At 32.3% G+C, this 18,909-nt stretch overlaps 1 protein-coding gene across 1 annotated transcript; it reads right to left on the bottom strand.

Moving 5' to 3' along the window:
- Positions 1-13,703: 13,703 nt before the first annotated feature.
- On the bottom strand, positions 13,704-18,298 carry LOC147391894 (GDSL esterase/lipase At2g04570-like). Its single transcript, XM_086459515.1, has 3 exons — positions 17,869-18,298; positions 16,690-17,191; positions 13,704-14,127 (listed from the first exon to the last, which is right to left on the bottom strand). Exons 1-3 carry the CDS (start codon positions 18,253-18,255, stop codon positions 13,931-13,933), a joined length of 1,086 nt encoding a protein of 361 aa, XP_086315641.1. The 5' UTR covers positions 18,256-18,298; the 3' UTR covers positions 13,704-13,930.
- Positions 18,299-18,909: the final 611 nt, after the last annotated feature.

Below are 18,909 nucleotides of genomic sequence, written 5' to 3'. Positions count from 1 at the left end.
TTCATCTTCTAAAAGCCTAAATCATCCAATCAGTGCACCTTCGATGGACTTGTATCATCCAATTGGTAGTAAATTTATCTGCATGTGTTGGGCGGCTGATGATATATATTACACCAATGTTAGTATGTAATTATAACACAATATCATTCATCCCTCAAATGATAAATAGAAAACAGGCTCACCAACCTAGGGTTTGGACATTTAGTCAACTTTTTTGAAATGTATCAGTGACCCAATCTTTCTGTTAGGGTGTCATTCACACTCTCAAACCTCGCTCTGACGCTTTCGGAGCGAATTCTTCTCCAATCTCCACTCTCAAAATATTGAAACCCGCTCACATGAAGAATTTCATTTTATCTATCATATTAAGTATTTTTTATTTCTTAAATAACTATTAATCTTGTATGTCCTAATAAATAAATAAATAAATAAAATAATAAATTATTATTGAGTATTACGATTAGAAACAACAATATTGTATGACTAAAGAGATTAACATATAAGTATAATTATAGAATTAATTTTAATTATTCAAAATAGAAGGAGCTTCAATCATTAAAACATATATTGGTTATTTAATGATAAAATTATATTGATCAAGAATTATTTTGTCGTAACTAATTGGAGGTGATGAGAAGCATAGTAACAACGGTAATATAGTCAAACTATATAAATGGTACAAAAAAATACAAACACAACACAGCTGAAACAAATCAATATGTATCCGATTGGATTATTGGTTTTATAATATCCCAATATTAGGATCCAAATCTGATTGGATATAACAATTGGATTGATTTTGGTTTGGATCAAATCTGATTTGATACACAATCTAAATAAACTCGTCATAAAAAATAAATCTAAATAAACTTATATGTTTGAAAAAAAGATATATAATTCCCGTACTTCTTACATTTTATTGGATTGGATCCTAGATCAGGAGATATATGGTTGACCTATAAAAGATCCATTAGCTTTTTGTGAGAACCAAATCTTTCATCCAAACCCGCTGTTGGTGGATCAAAATGGATTGGATTTTGTACATGATCCGATCCATTGACAGCCCTATAACATAACAACTCATAATCCTCGATTGACAATCATCACATTTTATTGGATTGGTTCCCAGATTGAGACATAGTTGATCCATAACCAATCTAGTAGGTTATATCAAATCAGGTGTATAATTGTATTGGATTTCAGGTTTGATCTGATCCATTGACAGTTCTACATAACAATACACACTCTTTGACTGACACAGATCTTGAGGACTTATAATCCATTGATTTTTGCATCTTTTCCACTAAGCTAAGATGTTGTTCCACCATCAGGTAGACCTATTGACTTTCAATAGATGAATATTTTTAGAGGTTACATTTTATCATTTCAGACCCTAAGATTGAGACTTTATACCGAATCATTTATGGGTCTGGCCCAATAAGATCGGTGACGGTCGTCTATTTTGGGAGATCAGTGACTATCATCCATTTTTATACTCAATTAAGATCATACCCCTAAAACAAGTAATTTTTTAGAATTTTTTTTTCAAACCTAATTACCAATTTATAAGGACTAAGTTATCATTTGGGCCTATGTGGCAGTATACATGGCCCAAATTAGAAGCATGGGCCAGGCTCTACATGGTACTTCAGTTCATAGAGAGGGAACTCATATGTTCACTGACAATCCTCACCGTCTAGCTGTGAAATCCAAGGGTCAGGATAAAAAACTATCCCAATAATATAACACACATCTCGAAGATAGATCCTGACAGTTGGATTTACTGTTGGGATTGTGTGTGAACATACCATGCTAAAAACACACCCGAGAAATTCTTCATCATAGCATCTGCTAGGGCACATAACCATAGATCTTTTTCTTCGGGATGCACCAGGAAAAAGATCTGCGGTTATGTGCCCTTTGCCACATCAGCTGCGTACAGATCACACGTATGATTTATCACATACATTCACCATTATTCTATTTATTATAAACTTACAATTATGTGGATGTTGATCTTTTAAAAATTATATTATTCTATACTAATGATAATCTTACATGAAAATTTTCACTTGATCTGTACTTCGCTGATGTGGCAAGTGCACAATGTAAGTAATTGCAGATTTTTTTCCTGTGCATCCCAAAGAAAAAGATCTATGGTTCTATGCACTTGCCACGTCGATCAAGTGAAAATTTTCGAGTGAGAATATCATGACTCATTATTTTATTATTTTTTAAAACTTTCACTTTGAAAATTACATAACTTCCAATCTATAATTTGTTTTATAAAAGTAATGCCAACTCCTAAAAGATTTCTATAATATCTTTATAATTATAAACACATAAATAATATATATAAATTATTTTAAAAATTACGCTATACCGATGAAGACTTGATTTTTTCGCAACTAATATTGAGTTTATAACTTGGGTGGGTTGGGGGCGATGTTTTGAAAATCATATCAAATGATGATCCTACCAAGTCCAATCACATGTATAGTAAAATTGTCTCCTTATTGAATCCGAAGATTTCATGAATTATCCTTTTATTAGTATGAACGAAAATTTTCTTACATGTTTCTTTAATAAATATGATTGAGTTGCTCCAACCAAATTGAATCAGGGGACCATTGTCCCACCAATTTTGACAAAGACTGGGTCTAATCATCGATTCCATTTTTAAAATATTGGTTAGGAATTGGCCTAATAGTCTAACCCGAAGTTAATAGCATTCAATCCAAGCTTGACCCAACATGAGGTGTGGACCCCGAAAGTACTAGCCACCCATTTTATATTGCTTTAAAGTCTCTAACACCAACTACCATATCTCTAAGGGCCACATTGATCCCATTTTGGTGAAAGAGATCACCCTGGCTCATGTGGCAACTAAAGTGCCAAGTGGAGTTATGGTAATTTAAGAAATTTACTGGACGAAAAGAGAGTGGACCACATGATAAGGAGGTGAGAACAAAAAATTTCTTAGTGCTACAAATATTTGAAAAACCTATAATGGGACCAAATATTTTAAAATGGGTCGGACCTGGTTCAATTTGATTGGACTGGTTTACACTTATTATAGAATTTTAAAAATATAAGTTTGATTTTTATCTAAATTATCATATTTATTTTCATATAAATATGATATCAAAGATATATTATTAGAGTGCTTATTTTGTAAATCAACATGACCGGATAACTTAAAAGCTCACTGACATTGCAGGTGCAAGAACCGTAGATGTTTTCCCTTAGGATACACAACTGCACTTGTTTTATGGGGTTGTCCAGTTGTGTTTCCCGAGGGAAAAAATCTACGGTTTTTATAGGGTTCACGTCAGTTGAATTATAAAATCGTTACATATATTATTAAGGTTAGAATATTAAAGAATTTTCCTAACTAATAACTTGCATAATAAAGAAATTTTTTTATATTTTAAAATAGTTTAAAGTGATTAAAATACAGATTATGTGTAAGGGTTGGGACTAGGATCCGTGGATCATGAAAACTGACTCGAATTAAAACCAGAAATCCATCTATTTATACTAGGGGATACTTGTTATACCCTTGGATTTTGTACTTTAATGATAAAAATTATATGATTTTACAAGTACTCATTTTTCATGAATCATGTAAAAACCTTGTTTCTATTGATCGAAACCCACATTATTTCAAAAATCAGTTGGACAATTTGTTGGTCGAATTTAAAGACATTGGGTCCTTTCATTGGGATTGAGAATGGATTGGATCAGATCTGAAACAAAAAAATGTTCTGATCTGACAAGGACCCAATTTGATAATTTATCGGATCTATATTTTTGAATCATCATCAATGTCTCAACCTATAATGTGTTTGAAAATATATAAAAGATGTATACTTTTTTTATACACATTAATGTATGTTATATTTTATGTATAAATGATCTAGATAAATACTTTTATTAAATTGAATTTGATTGGATTAGAACCCATCGAAAAATATTGATGTTTTTTACAGGATCCAATTGCACATTATATTGGATCAGATCCTAGTTTAAAATGATAAATCCCATCGGCTCTGGCTCCAAGTCCAATAATTTTTTTATTGGATCGCTACCCATTTAGACCCAACCCGATCAGAACCTGATCCATTTGACAGCCCTAGACCTTCCATGATAGCTCAATCAATCAAACATACAATAGAAAACAAAAACAAGAAGACTTACCATATAGGGAAGGCTTCTGAAACCCAAGGAGGGCATCATATGGGTTTGAAAGTACCACATTGATCCCAGGAATCTCTTTGTTTAATTTTACTACCAAACCACTTAACTTGTCATTGAAATCTCTAGCCACCTGATCGTTGGGTTAAGGTTTAACAAATAATGTAACATAATTTATGTTAAAGAATTTACTAACGTAGCTAATGTGGCATTATCATAGCCAGTTCCTGTAGAGGCGAAGCAAACGCCAGTCGCAAAATCCTTATACTATACAAGGTATCCAAGTAGGCGGGTATGATGGGTTTGTACCCGAAAACCTCATAGATGAAGTCACTAGTGATGTGACTATTTGAAAATCGACCAGTAGTGATGCAGTGCAACAAGCCCAAGTGGGGCCACGGATCTGGGCAAGTGATGGATTTAGAATAATTTGAAGATACCTATTCTTAAATGGAAATGTCGAGATTTTCATGATTCATAGTTATGGACTTTGTGTTTTTAAGCTAAATTCTTTTGTTTAACCAACTTTTAAATGTTTTTGTTATTTTAGGAAAGTTTATATATGTTAATAACTTTAGTTATAGAAATCAGAATTGCGTACCATCAATTCTGTTTTATTTCTATTTTCATGTTTTTCTAAAAATATGACTTTTTTAAATATAAATAGTATTGTAATTCCAGTATTGGGGGACATCTTTGATTAATAAAATTTATGAATTATAGAGAGTTCTCTTTTTATTTTCAATTACTTTGTATTTTATGTGAATCAACAAGTTTTTTATGCTCAATAGTTCGATATTTTTTTAAGAATTAAATAACCAATTGGAAAATTGTTCTTCGCCCTGCATCAAGTAGACTTACCTCCTTCAAAATCATAACCATATGGACTGAAATTACTCTTGAGGACAGTTGAAATGTGATTGTTTTTTCCAACATCGAGCGTGGAGTCTTCAAAGACAGTAATTGTCAGTACTTTCCTGGCAACTTGAACTATTTGTACTAAGAATCGAGTTAAGAGTTAAGAGGAGACATGGAATGATAAAATGGACCACTTTTTGGTCTCTGGCATCCGTGACAAGGTTGAAATAGGATGGAGGGGTCTGTACTGAATTAGTAAATATATAGTGGGGAAGGAAGATTGATGGAAGTTGAGGGAAGGTGTTCGTTGGGGTTTTAATTGCTTTTAGAGAATATTTTTTTCCTTGTTATACATAGAGCAAGGTATAATCCAATTGTTTATTGATCAATTTCTCGTGAGTTCATGTGAAAACTGTGGAAAATTTTGAGGTTTTAGATTGACCTCCCTAGATAATTAAGTATATTTACTTTGCCTCCCTTATTAAGAAATAATTGGCTTGAATCTGTTATCCATTGATCCTTACCCAATGAATGATGAAAATCTTTTAATCTTGTACAGGGACTTGAATATTGTATTTACTTTCTTTCTATGTTGCCCCCTCTTAGACAGGTATACAAAATGATAAAATACAGTTTGATGGGTGATTTTTAGCCATTTCGATCTGAACATTTTTTTTATCATTAGGTTTATGAACCAATCGTTGATAAATACAATTTGATTGGTGATTTCTATCTAGTCTTGTTCACATGATATCGAGATGACTCAATATTGAGTGAGATAAAATGTCTTGTCTCATTTACGAACGATACATGACTAGGACATCTCCATCTAGGATGATTTTATTTATCTTGATCTTGGACCATTTTCAAAACTATAATGAAGAAAAAAAATTAGAATTGTATATATAGAAAAATCATTAATTTATTATTATTTTGTTTATTTTATTTGTAACGTTCGAATTCTCGAGATGGAATCGATTGCCACATGATACAGAGTCACCACCACTCATTGAGTTAACTGGGTGTGAATGACTATCCGATTTAATTTTTTAATTTAAAATGAATTTTCTTACGAGTTGAGTCCATTAGAATAATATAAGAATCATAGATTCAAGTTCGAGGTTCAATTATGACTTCGGGAATGTGTTAGACATCTTGACTCACATGTTAAATGATTACCTACTAAACGTCGTTCAATTTTTTACTCACATTATTATTTTTTAGATTTCGATATTTACAACTTATGTACAATGAATCGGATCGGATTTAAGTGAACTAAAGGAAGTTGATCCACCTGTTGTTCGAAGACTTCCAACGCATGTTCTGACAGTATTTTTGGTCACTTGCCCATTAGAGAATCAGAACCCATGATTCAACTCAATCTAACTCAATTGAATGTGTATACGTGCATGTGTCGTTCTTAATACTTATTGAAAATTTTGCAAAGTGAGGTGAGATGGGTTGATCTACAACTAAGAAAATTTCAATCTTTTCCACAAGTAAAATTATCGAGTCAATTTACTCAAAATATTTAATAATGATGAACTTATTAATATCACTTAAAAAAATTGGATTTACTTATACCATTCCAAAAAAAAAATGGATCTAATAAGGATCGAGACAATTATAGAGACCGAGAAGTGCATTGTTGGAATTGGGTTAAAACGTCAAGTGGTTCTAGTTTCAAGGCTCATCGAATTCCCAGTCGATTAGAAATCATAAGAGTGCAATGTACCGGGAATTTGAAATTAAATAAAGACAATACTCTAATAAGTGCTTTCAATTTTATTTAATAATGACAAACTTATTAATATCACTTAAATTTATCCTTTGGGTTAAAGTAGATATATTTATTGTTCACTTATTTTTAAGATAATAATCTAATTAGATTACCCCGTAAGGTTAATATAATTTATTTAGTTAGTATTGTTATCTTTTGATATTCAATCCTAGTTTTGTTAAATTTATGTAAATTATATTATCTTACCTAGATTTCAATTAGTTAAATAAAATTCTCTTTTTGACTAATCCCATTGACTTAATTGAGTATGCAATTGTAAATATTATTGTTCTTTAATGTCACCTCGATGACTAAAATTTAATGCAATTAGATATTTTATAAATTTTACTAATTTAGGTTACTTTGATGATTACAAAACTAATAGAATTTATGTATATTAAGATTGAAAAATAATATTTACTAAATTTTTAGGTTACTCTCCAAGAGGTGCCAATATTATAATACTTAAAAAATTCTTATAAATATAGGGCCACAACTATGCAAATTTAATGAGTAATACACTTTAAAATAATGACAACATTGTAACATATTCAAAATAACAATAATTGGGAATTAAGAAACTAAAATTTTAATAAAATTATTGATAATTCCAAATTGAAACATTTTAAGATTTACGAAGAGTAGTGTCAATTGTGAATCGAAAATATAGAACTTTATGATTTTGAAACTCTAAAATTTTATGGGTTTCTGAAATTTTATAAATTTGTATAAACCAAAACATAAAAATTTGAAATTTTATAGGTTTGTATAAAATGAAAAAAACTGGAATTTATTGGGTTTGTACACCAAAAACAAAAGTCTGGAATTTATGGATTTTGTAAAACCCAAACCAAAATCAAAATCTGAAATTCATAAGTTTGAATAATTCAAATAATAAATGAAATCTGTAATTTATGAGTTTGTTAACCCAAATGAAATCTGAAATTTATGGGTATGAATAACCCAAACAAAAAACGAAATCTGTAATTTATGGGTTTGTAAAACCCATGCGAAATCTGAAATTTATGGCTTGTAAAACCCAAATCAAAATCGAAAAAAATCTAAGATTTATGGGTTTGTAAAACCCAAATCAAAATCGAAAAAAATCTGAAATTTATGGTTTGATACCTAAAAAGAAAATCGAAATCTATGACTATAATACCCAAAATGAAAATCTGAATTTTATGGGTACAGTAACCAAAAAAAAAATCTAAATCTATGGGTATGGATTTAGTAACTATAAAATTTCTAAGATTTCAAAAGAATCTAGCCAATATGACAATCATTATGTATGAATAGACTTTAATCCAAGATATAAAGATTCAAGAACATAAGACTCCGCATGTGAGATTTAATCCATAATAAATCTTTCACCACATAACTATTAGTCTATAATTTTCAAAATCAAGAATCATGCATATACCTCAAGAAATCTATTCATGTTCCTAAAGATCAAAAAGTTTAAGACTTACTTTGTACCATGAGTCAAATTGATGATTCAAATATAGTTGGAGATGTGCCTTTCGTAATCAACGTGCTAATGATCCGATGTGCGAGAATCCCCAATCACGAACCTTTGTTCCACATGTTCTTTAATTTTTAGACTCACCTTCTCTTTCTTCTCTATGTGGATCGGCTAGAGTTCTAGTGATTGATGGAGATCACCACGATTTAAAACCCTCTGCATATGCGTGTCTCTATTATGGAGTGTCGATCTATTTAAATAGATGGAAATAGAGGGCCTAAATATCCTCTTTTAATAGGATTCCTAGCCATCAAGGTTTCCTACTAAAATCCAAAGAGTATTTCTAATTTTGATATTATTAAGATTTAACATTAATTATTGACGTCCTTAATTGTATAGAATTCTTGAGCTAGTTATTTACACTCAAAATGTGTAGGTCAATTGGACCACATGATATTGGGTTCTAACATGGATCAATTGGAACAAATCCAATACATACCTGATTGGATTATTGGTTTCATCAGATCCCAGTATTAGGATTCAAATTTGATTCGATGTAACAATTGGATTGCTTCTGGTTTGGATCAAATCCGATTTGGTGCACAAAATCTAAATAAGCTCTTCATAAAAAAAATCTAAATAAACGTATATGTTTGATGAAAAATTATATAATTTACGTACTTTCTCACATTTTATTGAAATTGGATCCTAGATCAGGAGACATATGGTTGACCTATAAAAGATCCATTAGCTTTCTATAGAACACAAATCCTTCATCCAAATCGACAGTTGTGGATCAAAATGGATTGGATTTTGTACATGATTTGATCCATTGACAACCCTATAACATTAGAGCACATAATCCTCGATTGACGCTCATCACATTTTATTGGATTAGTTCCCAAATTTAGACATAGTATGTTCCATGACCAATCTAGTAGGTTATATCAAATCAGGTGTATAATTGTATTGGATTTCGGGTTTGATCTGATCCATTGAATACACACTCTTCGATTGACACACATCTTGAGGACTTATAATCCATTGATTTTTTTACATCTGATCCACTAAGCCATGATGTTGTTCCACCATCGAGTAGACCTATTGACCGAGAGAAAAAGATAAAAATAAAAATAAACTTCAATAGATGAATATTTTTAGAGGTTCCATTTTATCATTTTAGACCCTAAAATTGCGACTCTATACTGAATCATTTATGGGTCTGATCCAATAAGATCAATGATCGTCATCCATTTTGGGGGATTAGTGACAATCGTTGATATGTGAGGGTCACCCCCCAAAATGGGACTGAGTTCTCATCTACATGGGTTTATGAGTCGCCACCATTCCTAGAGTTTATATGTGAATGGATGTTAGAAAAGTATTTTGAAATTCTCTCTCTCTCTCTCTCTCTCTCTCTCTCTCTCTCTCTCTATATATATATATATTTATAGTTATGGTGACTCATATATCTAAATGGTAAGGGGAAGGTCTATGTAAAGAACTAATGACATTCAGTTGAAGGATGAGGAAGGTGTTAAGCATCTTGTCTCACCTATCAAGTAATGGTTGCCGTTGTTTGCCATAGGTGAAGTAAGAAACTCATATTTGAGATTTTGAAGGATGAGGGGATTGTAAAGAGATTAAAAGACAAATCAACTATATCTTATTTTGCAAAATGGAGAAAAAAAGATGGTGAGCAAGCTTAAAGTAGAAGTGGGTGCTTGCTGAATTTTTTTTGTAAGTTTGGGTCTTGAGTGAAAATCCACATGGATTTCACTCTATTAGATCCCTAAACTCTTTTAGATGCTTATGTGCTCAGTTGGGAATTTCTTTTTGTTAATTTAATATATAGGAAGTACCCGTGGATTGGGCATTACCATAATGGAACTAAGGATCATTTATACATGAATTGTATCCCAATAAGTCTGTTTTGGTTGACTTGGGGAGTTAGATATGGATCTATGAAAATCCACACCCAAATTCATAGCCTTTTAAAAGCGTGGGGTGTATGTGTGCATGTTGTGTATGCATGAGTGTTTCAAGGGAGCTTATTAATGGACTTATAAAGAGAAGTCACCTCATAGAGGGTTTACTCTCTAGTTCTGAAGCCTTAAAAATACTAGTAAAAAATTAAACTAAGCATAAAAAATTACTTGAAATTGAAATGAAATAAAGAACAACTATGCCATGGAATTAAAATGCTCTTTAGGGAACTTATTATGGTCTTATAGGGAGAGATTACCTCACATGGAGGGTTTACTCTCTACCGTCCAAACCATTCAACTAAGGAAAATTAGAGTTCTACATTTCTTAAAAGTAGAAGTGCTTGAAAGTAAAAGAATTGGGAGGTAAGAGAGGAGATTTGGAGGGGAATGCTACATTTAAAGCAACAATTAAATCCTACATCCCACCTTGGACTCTTCTCATTGTTTTTACCTCCTTAGATAGATGAGACAAAGTTTGGACAAAATTTGGAATGCTAGAGAGTTTTGAGAAATAAAATGGAAAGAATTTAAAATCTTGAAAGCTTCCCCCCCTTTTAACTTGGATAGGGGTCCTATTTATAAACTTTTGAGAGACCCTTGGGCCGTATTTGTTACACAGTACAAACTATACGACCCTAGGGTTGGATTGGCTAATCGACACTTTTGTTGTTTGTCTAACACTTTCTTAAGTATTAATTAAAATTGTGGGTTCCACAACAGGTTAGTATAACTCCAAAAGTGGAGAAAGTAGAATCCCACTGAACATATGGGATTTCACTTTCCATCATAACATGTTTCTCTCCCATATTACTCTACAATTTGATAAATAATATGCTTAACAATATAATAAGATTTCAGATCATACTAAGGGTTGTTGGGCCCACATGATTTATCAAATTGATAATCCAACACCACAACATTATAGATTTCATGAAAAACTAAGATTCAAAATAAAAAATTGAAAAAAAAATCTGTTTAGAGCTTCCTCCAAGATGTTGAAAATAAATGACAACTGAACTTCTAGATTTAAAATTAAAATTCAATGGTGAAAAATACATTTTTTCTTTTTCAAAATTCTTAAAATTTTGTCCTTTATATCCCTGTGGCATCTGATCATGTTTTTGATGCTATAATATGGGCTCATGACTCTTAGTAAGATTTGAACTCTTATGAAGTTGGTAATCCAATTCACAATCCTCTATATTTCATGGAAAAACTATCAGAAAACATTTGTTTTGGGGGTTTCATCCAAGGTTATGAAAATGGACGACTACAAATTTAAAATTAAAATTTACTAATAAAAAATAATATTTATTAGGTATTTTTTAAAAGTTCATAGAATTTTGTTCTCTATATTGGTGTGGCATCATCGGGTCATGTTTTTGGATGTTACAAGTTGAGCTCAACAACATCATAATAGACTCACACCAGTGTAAGACAAACAATATACAAACTAAACCCGTATCAGAGTCAATATCATACAAACAACATGAAAGGTAATTTAACAAAGGGTTTCCAACACATGATCAAGGAAAATGATATACAGGATATGTAAAATAATTTTTGTTGCGACCAATCAGATTCTTGGGGATAAACTTACCCAAATTCCTAGAGTTCCCAATATTTCCAAATAAACCTCAAAGAATAACTTCATTTTAACTCCATCATTTTATCTTTGATGGTCTTTTACACACCTATGAGTCTTAGCAATCATGGTGATTAAATGATATGATTGTAAAAACTTAAATGTTTCTAGAGAATTATATGGGAGAGCTAAATTATCCTATACCATTGACTTTGGGTCAACTTGAAGAGAATTAGGCAAAGTCACATGTAATTTGGTACTTGGTTTTTGGACCTTTAAGACATTCTACCTAGTTAAACTTCTAACAACCTAAGGATAGAGGGGTCTTTGCACACATGTTTTAGAGCATTCTCTTGGATAGACAAAATGATCATAGACTCTTGAACATGGTCAATTTACAAATAATGGTAGGAAAACCTTCTTGAATGATGAGTAAGGTTGGGGGTACTAAAGTAAATCACCTCAATTAACTCTTAACAAGGTAGGGTTAAGGAGGTAATTCAACTCATGTGGGGACCAACAATTGACTTGGAGTCAAGACTAGAAGAAAGAGAGAAACACTAAAAAGTCCATGCTTTGGAAGATGGTGGGGTTTAATGCAAGGGGTATTAAATGGAAGTGAGGGGATTTTCTTGAAGAATAAACTATTAAGATGGGGCATTTCCCTTAAGCAATCTTTAAGCACATGTGCTCTGACAAACTCAACTAAATGAGCCTTGAGTGCTGAAAGTGAGAATTTGGTTGTGTTGATGGCCTCCCAGAGTTCTGTGAGTAAAATAGCTTGGACCATGAGTGACCCACGACCCTGAGGAGAATTCCTCTAGGCTGTGTGTACCCCATGGCCTATCTTAAAATCAACTATGAAATTGATTTGGAGAGCTGGGTTTAGCTAAAGTGGGCCCAACTCAATCCAATTTGAAGATTTGCATTGGGCTTCCTTATGCTAGATTCCACAAGTTTTAGGGTTTGGTTTGGACAAATTGAGGTGTCTACAACCGTCATCCATTTTTATACTCAATCAAGATCACACCCTTAAAACAAATAATATTTTGGATTTTTTTCTTGCAAACCAATTTAGACCAATTTATGGGACTAAGTTATCATTTGTGCCTACGTGGCAGCCCAAATGGTCCAATTGAGGAGCATGGGCCAGGCTCTATATGGTCCTTAAGTCCATGGGGAGGGAACTCATAGGTTCACTGACAATCCTGACCGTGTACATGTGAAATCTAAGGGTTTGGACAAAAAAGTTTCTTGAGAATATAACACACATATTGAAGATAGATCCCGATAGTTGGATTTACTATTTATACGGTTGGGATTGTGTGTGAACATACAATTTAATTCTTGATTTAAATTTTATATATATATATATATATATATATATATATATATATATATATATATATATATATATATATATATATATATGGGTCGGGTTCCGTAGACCCCCATTACGACTCCCTTTGCGACACACCATTTTGTCTTATATGGGCAAAAATGTTTGGAATGGGCTGATTTTTTGTGAGGATGATCTCTATGGTGAGGAGATCATCCTTGCCAAAAATCAGCTCATTATGAAACTTCTAGCCCCATGTTTACAAGATGAAAAATTTTAGACCGTCCAATTTTTGTAAATCAATTTTGATGGGGTTAGAAGTTTTGGAATGGGATGATTTTTTGCCAGGATGATCCCCTCATCACAGAGATCATCCTCACAAAAAATCAGCCCATTCCAAACATTTTTGCCCTTATAAGACAAACGGTGAGCCGTAATGGGGGTTGTAATAACGCCATCCTATATATATATATTAAATCCTAAGTACAATCTTTTTACACAATCTCCACTTTATAATAATGTTAAGAACCCCACAATAATCCTTAAAGCTTAAACATATAATTACAGTAACACAAACTGCTGCATCTATGGTATAAAAACATAAAACATCACCTACAAAGAGCTAGAGAGAGATTTTAGCTATGATCGACCATCTCTATCTCTCTCTCTCTACATATATATGTACGTATCTATATCTATACTTTAAGTAACAAATTAATCATGCTAAAAACACACCCAAGAAATTCTTCATCATAGCATCTGCAATAAGATGACTGGTCTTCTCGGTGGGGTGGAAAGCATCCCAGAACACATACTTGCTAGCATCTATACAAGTAAATGGATTGTATCGATTGCACATGAAACCCATCTCAAACATTCCTGAGGCACAACACGCAACTGCTTCATTCTCGAATCCTGTTTCATATATTTAAATTCATTATCGAGAAGTCAGAAAAATATTACTGAGATTTAATGTTCTTCAAAAAGGATTACCTGTTGATGAATTTAGCTTTATGCCTTGAGTTGAATTTTGGTACATAGGACGACATAGAACTAAATAATAATAATGTCATGGTATAATATATAATCATTTTGGTAAAAATAAATAATTATGAATTTGGTTATGTGATCATTTTTCTAAATATTAAAAAATATGACTATTTTGATAAAAATAATTATATATATGACCATTTTCATAAATATTAAAAAAAAAACATGATTGGTTCAATAGTTATATATTTTTATCACCTAATACTATTATTTATGGAGAACTTACAATTATGTGGACACTAACATAACTATCATGATATTGCTCTTTTAAAAAAGTATAATATTATTTTAGACTTGAATTAAAAATTTTCATTTGGTCCGTGCTCGGTCGATGTGGCAAGTGCTCAGTGCACAGAACCATAGATCTTTTCCTTGTGTATCCCAAAGAAAAAGAACTATGGTTTTGTGCACTTGAAACATTGACCGAGTGAAAATTTTTGAGTTAAGAGATCTCAAAACTCATTATTTCATTATTCTTTAAAACTTTCAATTTCAAAATTACATAACTTCCAATTGATAATTTGTTTTCTAACAAAAAATGCGAACTCCTAAAAGATTTCTGCAATATCTTTATAATTATAAACACATAAATAATATACATAGGGGTGTGGTTCATTGTCAGGGATTTTGTTACAATTATTGTCTCATGAACCATCCCCATATATGTATATAGTTCTTTAAAAAAAAAAAAAAACGTTATACTATATCTTTAAAGACTTAATTTTTGGCAACTGATACTGATTTTATAACTTGGGTGGGTCAGGTGCAATATTTTGAAAATCATATCAAACGATGATCAAACCAGGGCCAACCACATGTATAGTACAATTGTCTTGTTATTGAATCCGGAGATTTCATGAAAATTATCCTTTTATTAGTATAAATGAAAATAATTTAGAAAAAAGTTTACATGTTTCTTTAATAAATATAAGTTTCTTCAATCAAATCGAATTAAGGGATGTTGTCCCACCAGTTTGACAAGAATCATGCTGGAGTGACATCAAGATTGAAACTCATCAAACATCCTGGCATGGAAGGTACCATAGATGCTTTTCCTCAACTCTCAGGACATGTGATGTGATGTCAAATCTTGAGGTCACTTCAACATTAATCATTTGACAAAGATGGGCTCTAATCAACGATTCCATTTTTAAAATATTGGTTGGGAGTTGTTCTAATAGTCTAACCTGAACTTAATAGCATTCAATCCAAGCCTAACCCAACCTGAGGTGTGGACCCCAAAAGTACTAGCCACCTACTTTATACTGCTTTAAAGTCTTAAACACCAAGTACCATATCTCTAAGGGCCACATTGCGCTTATTTTGGTTCAAGTGATCACCCTGACTCATGTGGCAACTAAAGTCCCAAGTGGACCACACAAGGAGGTGAGAAAAAAAAAAAAATTCTTAGTGCTACAAATTTTTGAAAAGGATATAATGGGACCAAATTTTTTAAAATGGGTCGGACCTGGTTCAATTTGATTGGACTGATTTACATTTAATATAGAATTTTAAAAATATACGTTTGATTTTTTTACTTAAATTATCATTTCTATTTTCATATAAATATGACATCAAAGTTGTATTATTAAGGTTAGAATATTAAAGAATTTTCCATCTATTAACATGCATAATAAAGAAAAAATTTATATTTTAAAATAGTTTACAATGATTAAACTACAGATTATGTGTAAGGGTTGGGACTGATGGGATCTGTGGATCAAGAAAAATGAATCAAATTAAAATATGGAAGATCAACATTAAAATTCGAAATCCATCTATTTATACTAGGGATACTTGTTAATCAATTGGGATAAATGTTTTATCTCAATTGTTGGATTTTGTATTTTAATGATCAAAATTCTATGTTTTTACAAGTACTCGTTTTTCATGAATCGTGTAAAAAGCATTGTTTCTATTTGAACTAAACCCACATTATTTCAAAAATCAGTTGGACAATATGCCGGTCGATTTTTAAAACATTGGGTACTTTCGTTAGGATTGTCAATGGATTGGATCAGATCTGAAACCCAAGATGTGGTGATCTGAGAAGGACCCAATTTGATAATTTATCCGATCTAAATTTTCAGATCAGCAATGTCTCAATCGTGTAATGTGTTTGAAAATATATAAATGATGTATACTTTACATATATACTTTTATAAAATTGAATTTGATTGGATTAGTACCGATCCAAAGAAATTGATTTTTGTCTTCTTTTTTCCGGATAGGAGGACCCCGAATAACACATTATATTGGATCAGGTCCTCGTTTAAAATGATAGATCCAATTGGCTCCAAGTCCAACTTTTATTTATTGGATCGGTACCCATTTGACAGTCCTATACCTTCCATGATAGCTCAATCAATCAAACTGAAAATAGACATAAAAGCAAAGGAAAAAAAAAAAAAAAAAAAGAAGACTTACCATATAGGGAAGGATTCTGAATGATCCCAAGGAGGGCATCATATGGGTTTGAAAGTACCACATGGATCCCAGGAAGCTCTCTGTTTAACTTTACTACCAAAACACTTAACTTCCCATTGAAACCTCTAGCCACCTGATTGTACTCCTCAACACAACCACCTCCAGAAAATGAATTACTGTTTCTCTCCAATGGCAAGCATCCCATCGGTGGAAGTCCTCCTAGAGATACTTTCCGAGCCCCCAAACCGTAGATCTCCCTAATAAAATTCCCAGCGATCCCAACGAGGAAATCCTGGTACTGTTCGACAGTGAATTGGGAGGATCGGCCAGACATTTTTCCCTGAACTGAGTAGTAATTCTCCATGAAGTCGTTCGTTCCAAGACCCATTAGGTACAATGCTTCGCTTAAGATCACATTAGCCTTCGCGTTGCCAAGATATGCCCTCAGTCTCTTTTGGTACTCTTTGTAGTACTCCAATTCCTTCCATAGAGGTATCACAGACTGCCAATATTGAAGGTGAAATTAGAAATAAATGCATTGAAAATGTATGAGCAGCTCCAAAAGGTGATACACTAAGGGTCTGCAAAATTACGTAGGATTTATCATTTTCGAGGAAACATGAATTTCTTTGAAAAATGATATAGGAAAAGTGAATTTCATGTGAAAATGAATTTTGTCGTCAAATGATTGCACCATGTTGTTTATTAGTTTTGAACTTCTAAGGGTTAAGGTAAACATGAGAGAATAATATCATCCAAAGTAGAAAAATCGTTTTCATTACGGGTAGGGTGGAAAAACATTTTCACATCCATGGGCAATAAAATGAATTCCATGGAATATATGGATGTCATACACCTAAAAGTTTTTTTTCCAATCGATTTCTGATATGCAATCATACATACCCAAAGAGAAAATCGATTGAGATGGTTTTGACACATTTAACGAGGAACAATTATAATCCCAATAAAAAGAAAGACACAAATCAAGGGTCTTGAGAATAAAAGAAAAACCCAAAAGAACGTCGATTGAGATAATAAAGCATATACAAATACACTTACACTAACAAAATTATGTGGCTCTTGACATAATTGAATGGAGGAACATAATTCATTAAACCAACGCCAAATCTTTGTGACAAGGCTTAAACAATGCAACATAATTTAGGTTAAAGAACTTACTAATGTAGCGGCTGTTGCATTGTCATAGCCAGATCCTGCAGAGGCGAAGCAAACACCAGTAGCAAAATCCTTTATACTATAGGATGTATCCAAGTAGGCGGGTATGGTAGGTTTGCACCCGAAAGCCTCAGAGATGAAGTCGCTAGGAATCCGACCATTTGAAAATCGACCTGTGGGCTTACCTCCTTCGAAATCACGACCATATGGACTGAAATTACTCTTGAGGACAGTTGAAATGTAATTGTTGTTTCCAGCATCAAGCGAGGAGTCTCCGAAGACAATAACGGCCGGTACTTTCCCAGCAACTTGAACTATTTGTACTAAGAATTGAGTTAAGAGGAGACATGGAATGATAAAATTTACCATTTTTTGGTCTCTGGTATGCATGACAAGGCGGAAAATAGGGATGGAAGGGTTTGTAGTGAACTAGTAAATATATAATGAGGCGAGAAGGTTGATGGAAGTTGAGGGAAGGTGTTCGTTGGGGTCTTAATTGCTTTTAAAGAATATTTTCCCAGGTTGTATATAGAGCAAGGTATAATATATCTAATTGTTTATAGATCAATTTCTCGTGAGTTCATTTGAAAATTGTGCAAATTTTGAGGTTTTAGATTGACCTCCCTGAATAATTAAATAATTTGCTTTAAGGACTTATAATCCATTGATTTCACATCTGGTCCACTAAGCCATGATGTTACCATATTGACAAAAAAAAAAAAAAAAAAAATCTTTGATAGATGAATAGCTAAATGATGTGGTTCACGAAAACTATGGTCTAAGAATTTTTTAATATTTGGACCCACATATATACGAAATATCTTTATGTTTCAATACACTTCAATAAATTAATTAGAATTTCAATTTCTCACGATACGATAGGTACCGATATATACTTCTATCAAATCAAAATCATCAAATAATAATAAAATAAATAAAAAATAAAATATGTAGTGGTGCTCGTGGCATTTTAAGGTAACACAATGAGTTGATCGAATGCTTAAGTTCAACTACTGCACCGAAAGAGGAGGAAAGCATGTGAAT

Source organism: Akebia trifoliata, chromosome 11 (assembly GCF_017979445.1).
Source record: "Akebia trifoliata isolate Shusen 1 chromosome 11, ASM1797944v1, whole genome shotgun sequence".
NCBI lineage: Eukaryota > Viridiplantae > Streptophyta > Magnoliopsida > Ranunculales > Lardizabalaceae > Akebia > Akebia trifoliata.
Note: the sequence above shows the minus strand (reverse complement) of the source record. Positions and strands in the feature narration are given on the sequence as shown.

Bases quoted from the DNA above. Each gene is read 5' to 3' on its own strand.
- LOC147391894 (XM_086459515.1), bottom strand. From the start codon at position 18,255: ATGCATACCAGAGACCAAAAAATGGTAAATTTTATCATTCCATGTCTC. The intron at 17,192-17,868 runs GTAAGTTCTTTA...CAATATTGGCAG, and splicing joins ATGCAACAGCCGCTACATTA to TCTGTGATACCTCTATGGAA. The intron at 14,128-16,689 runs GTAAGTCTTCTT...TATATGAAACAG, and splicing joins TCAGAATCCTTCCCTATATG to GATTCGAGAATGAAGCAGTT.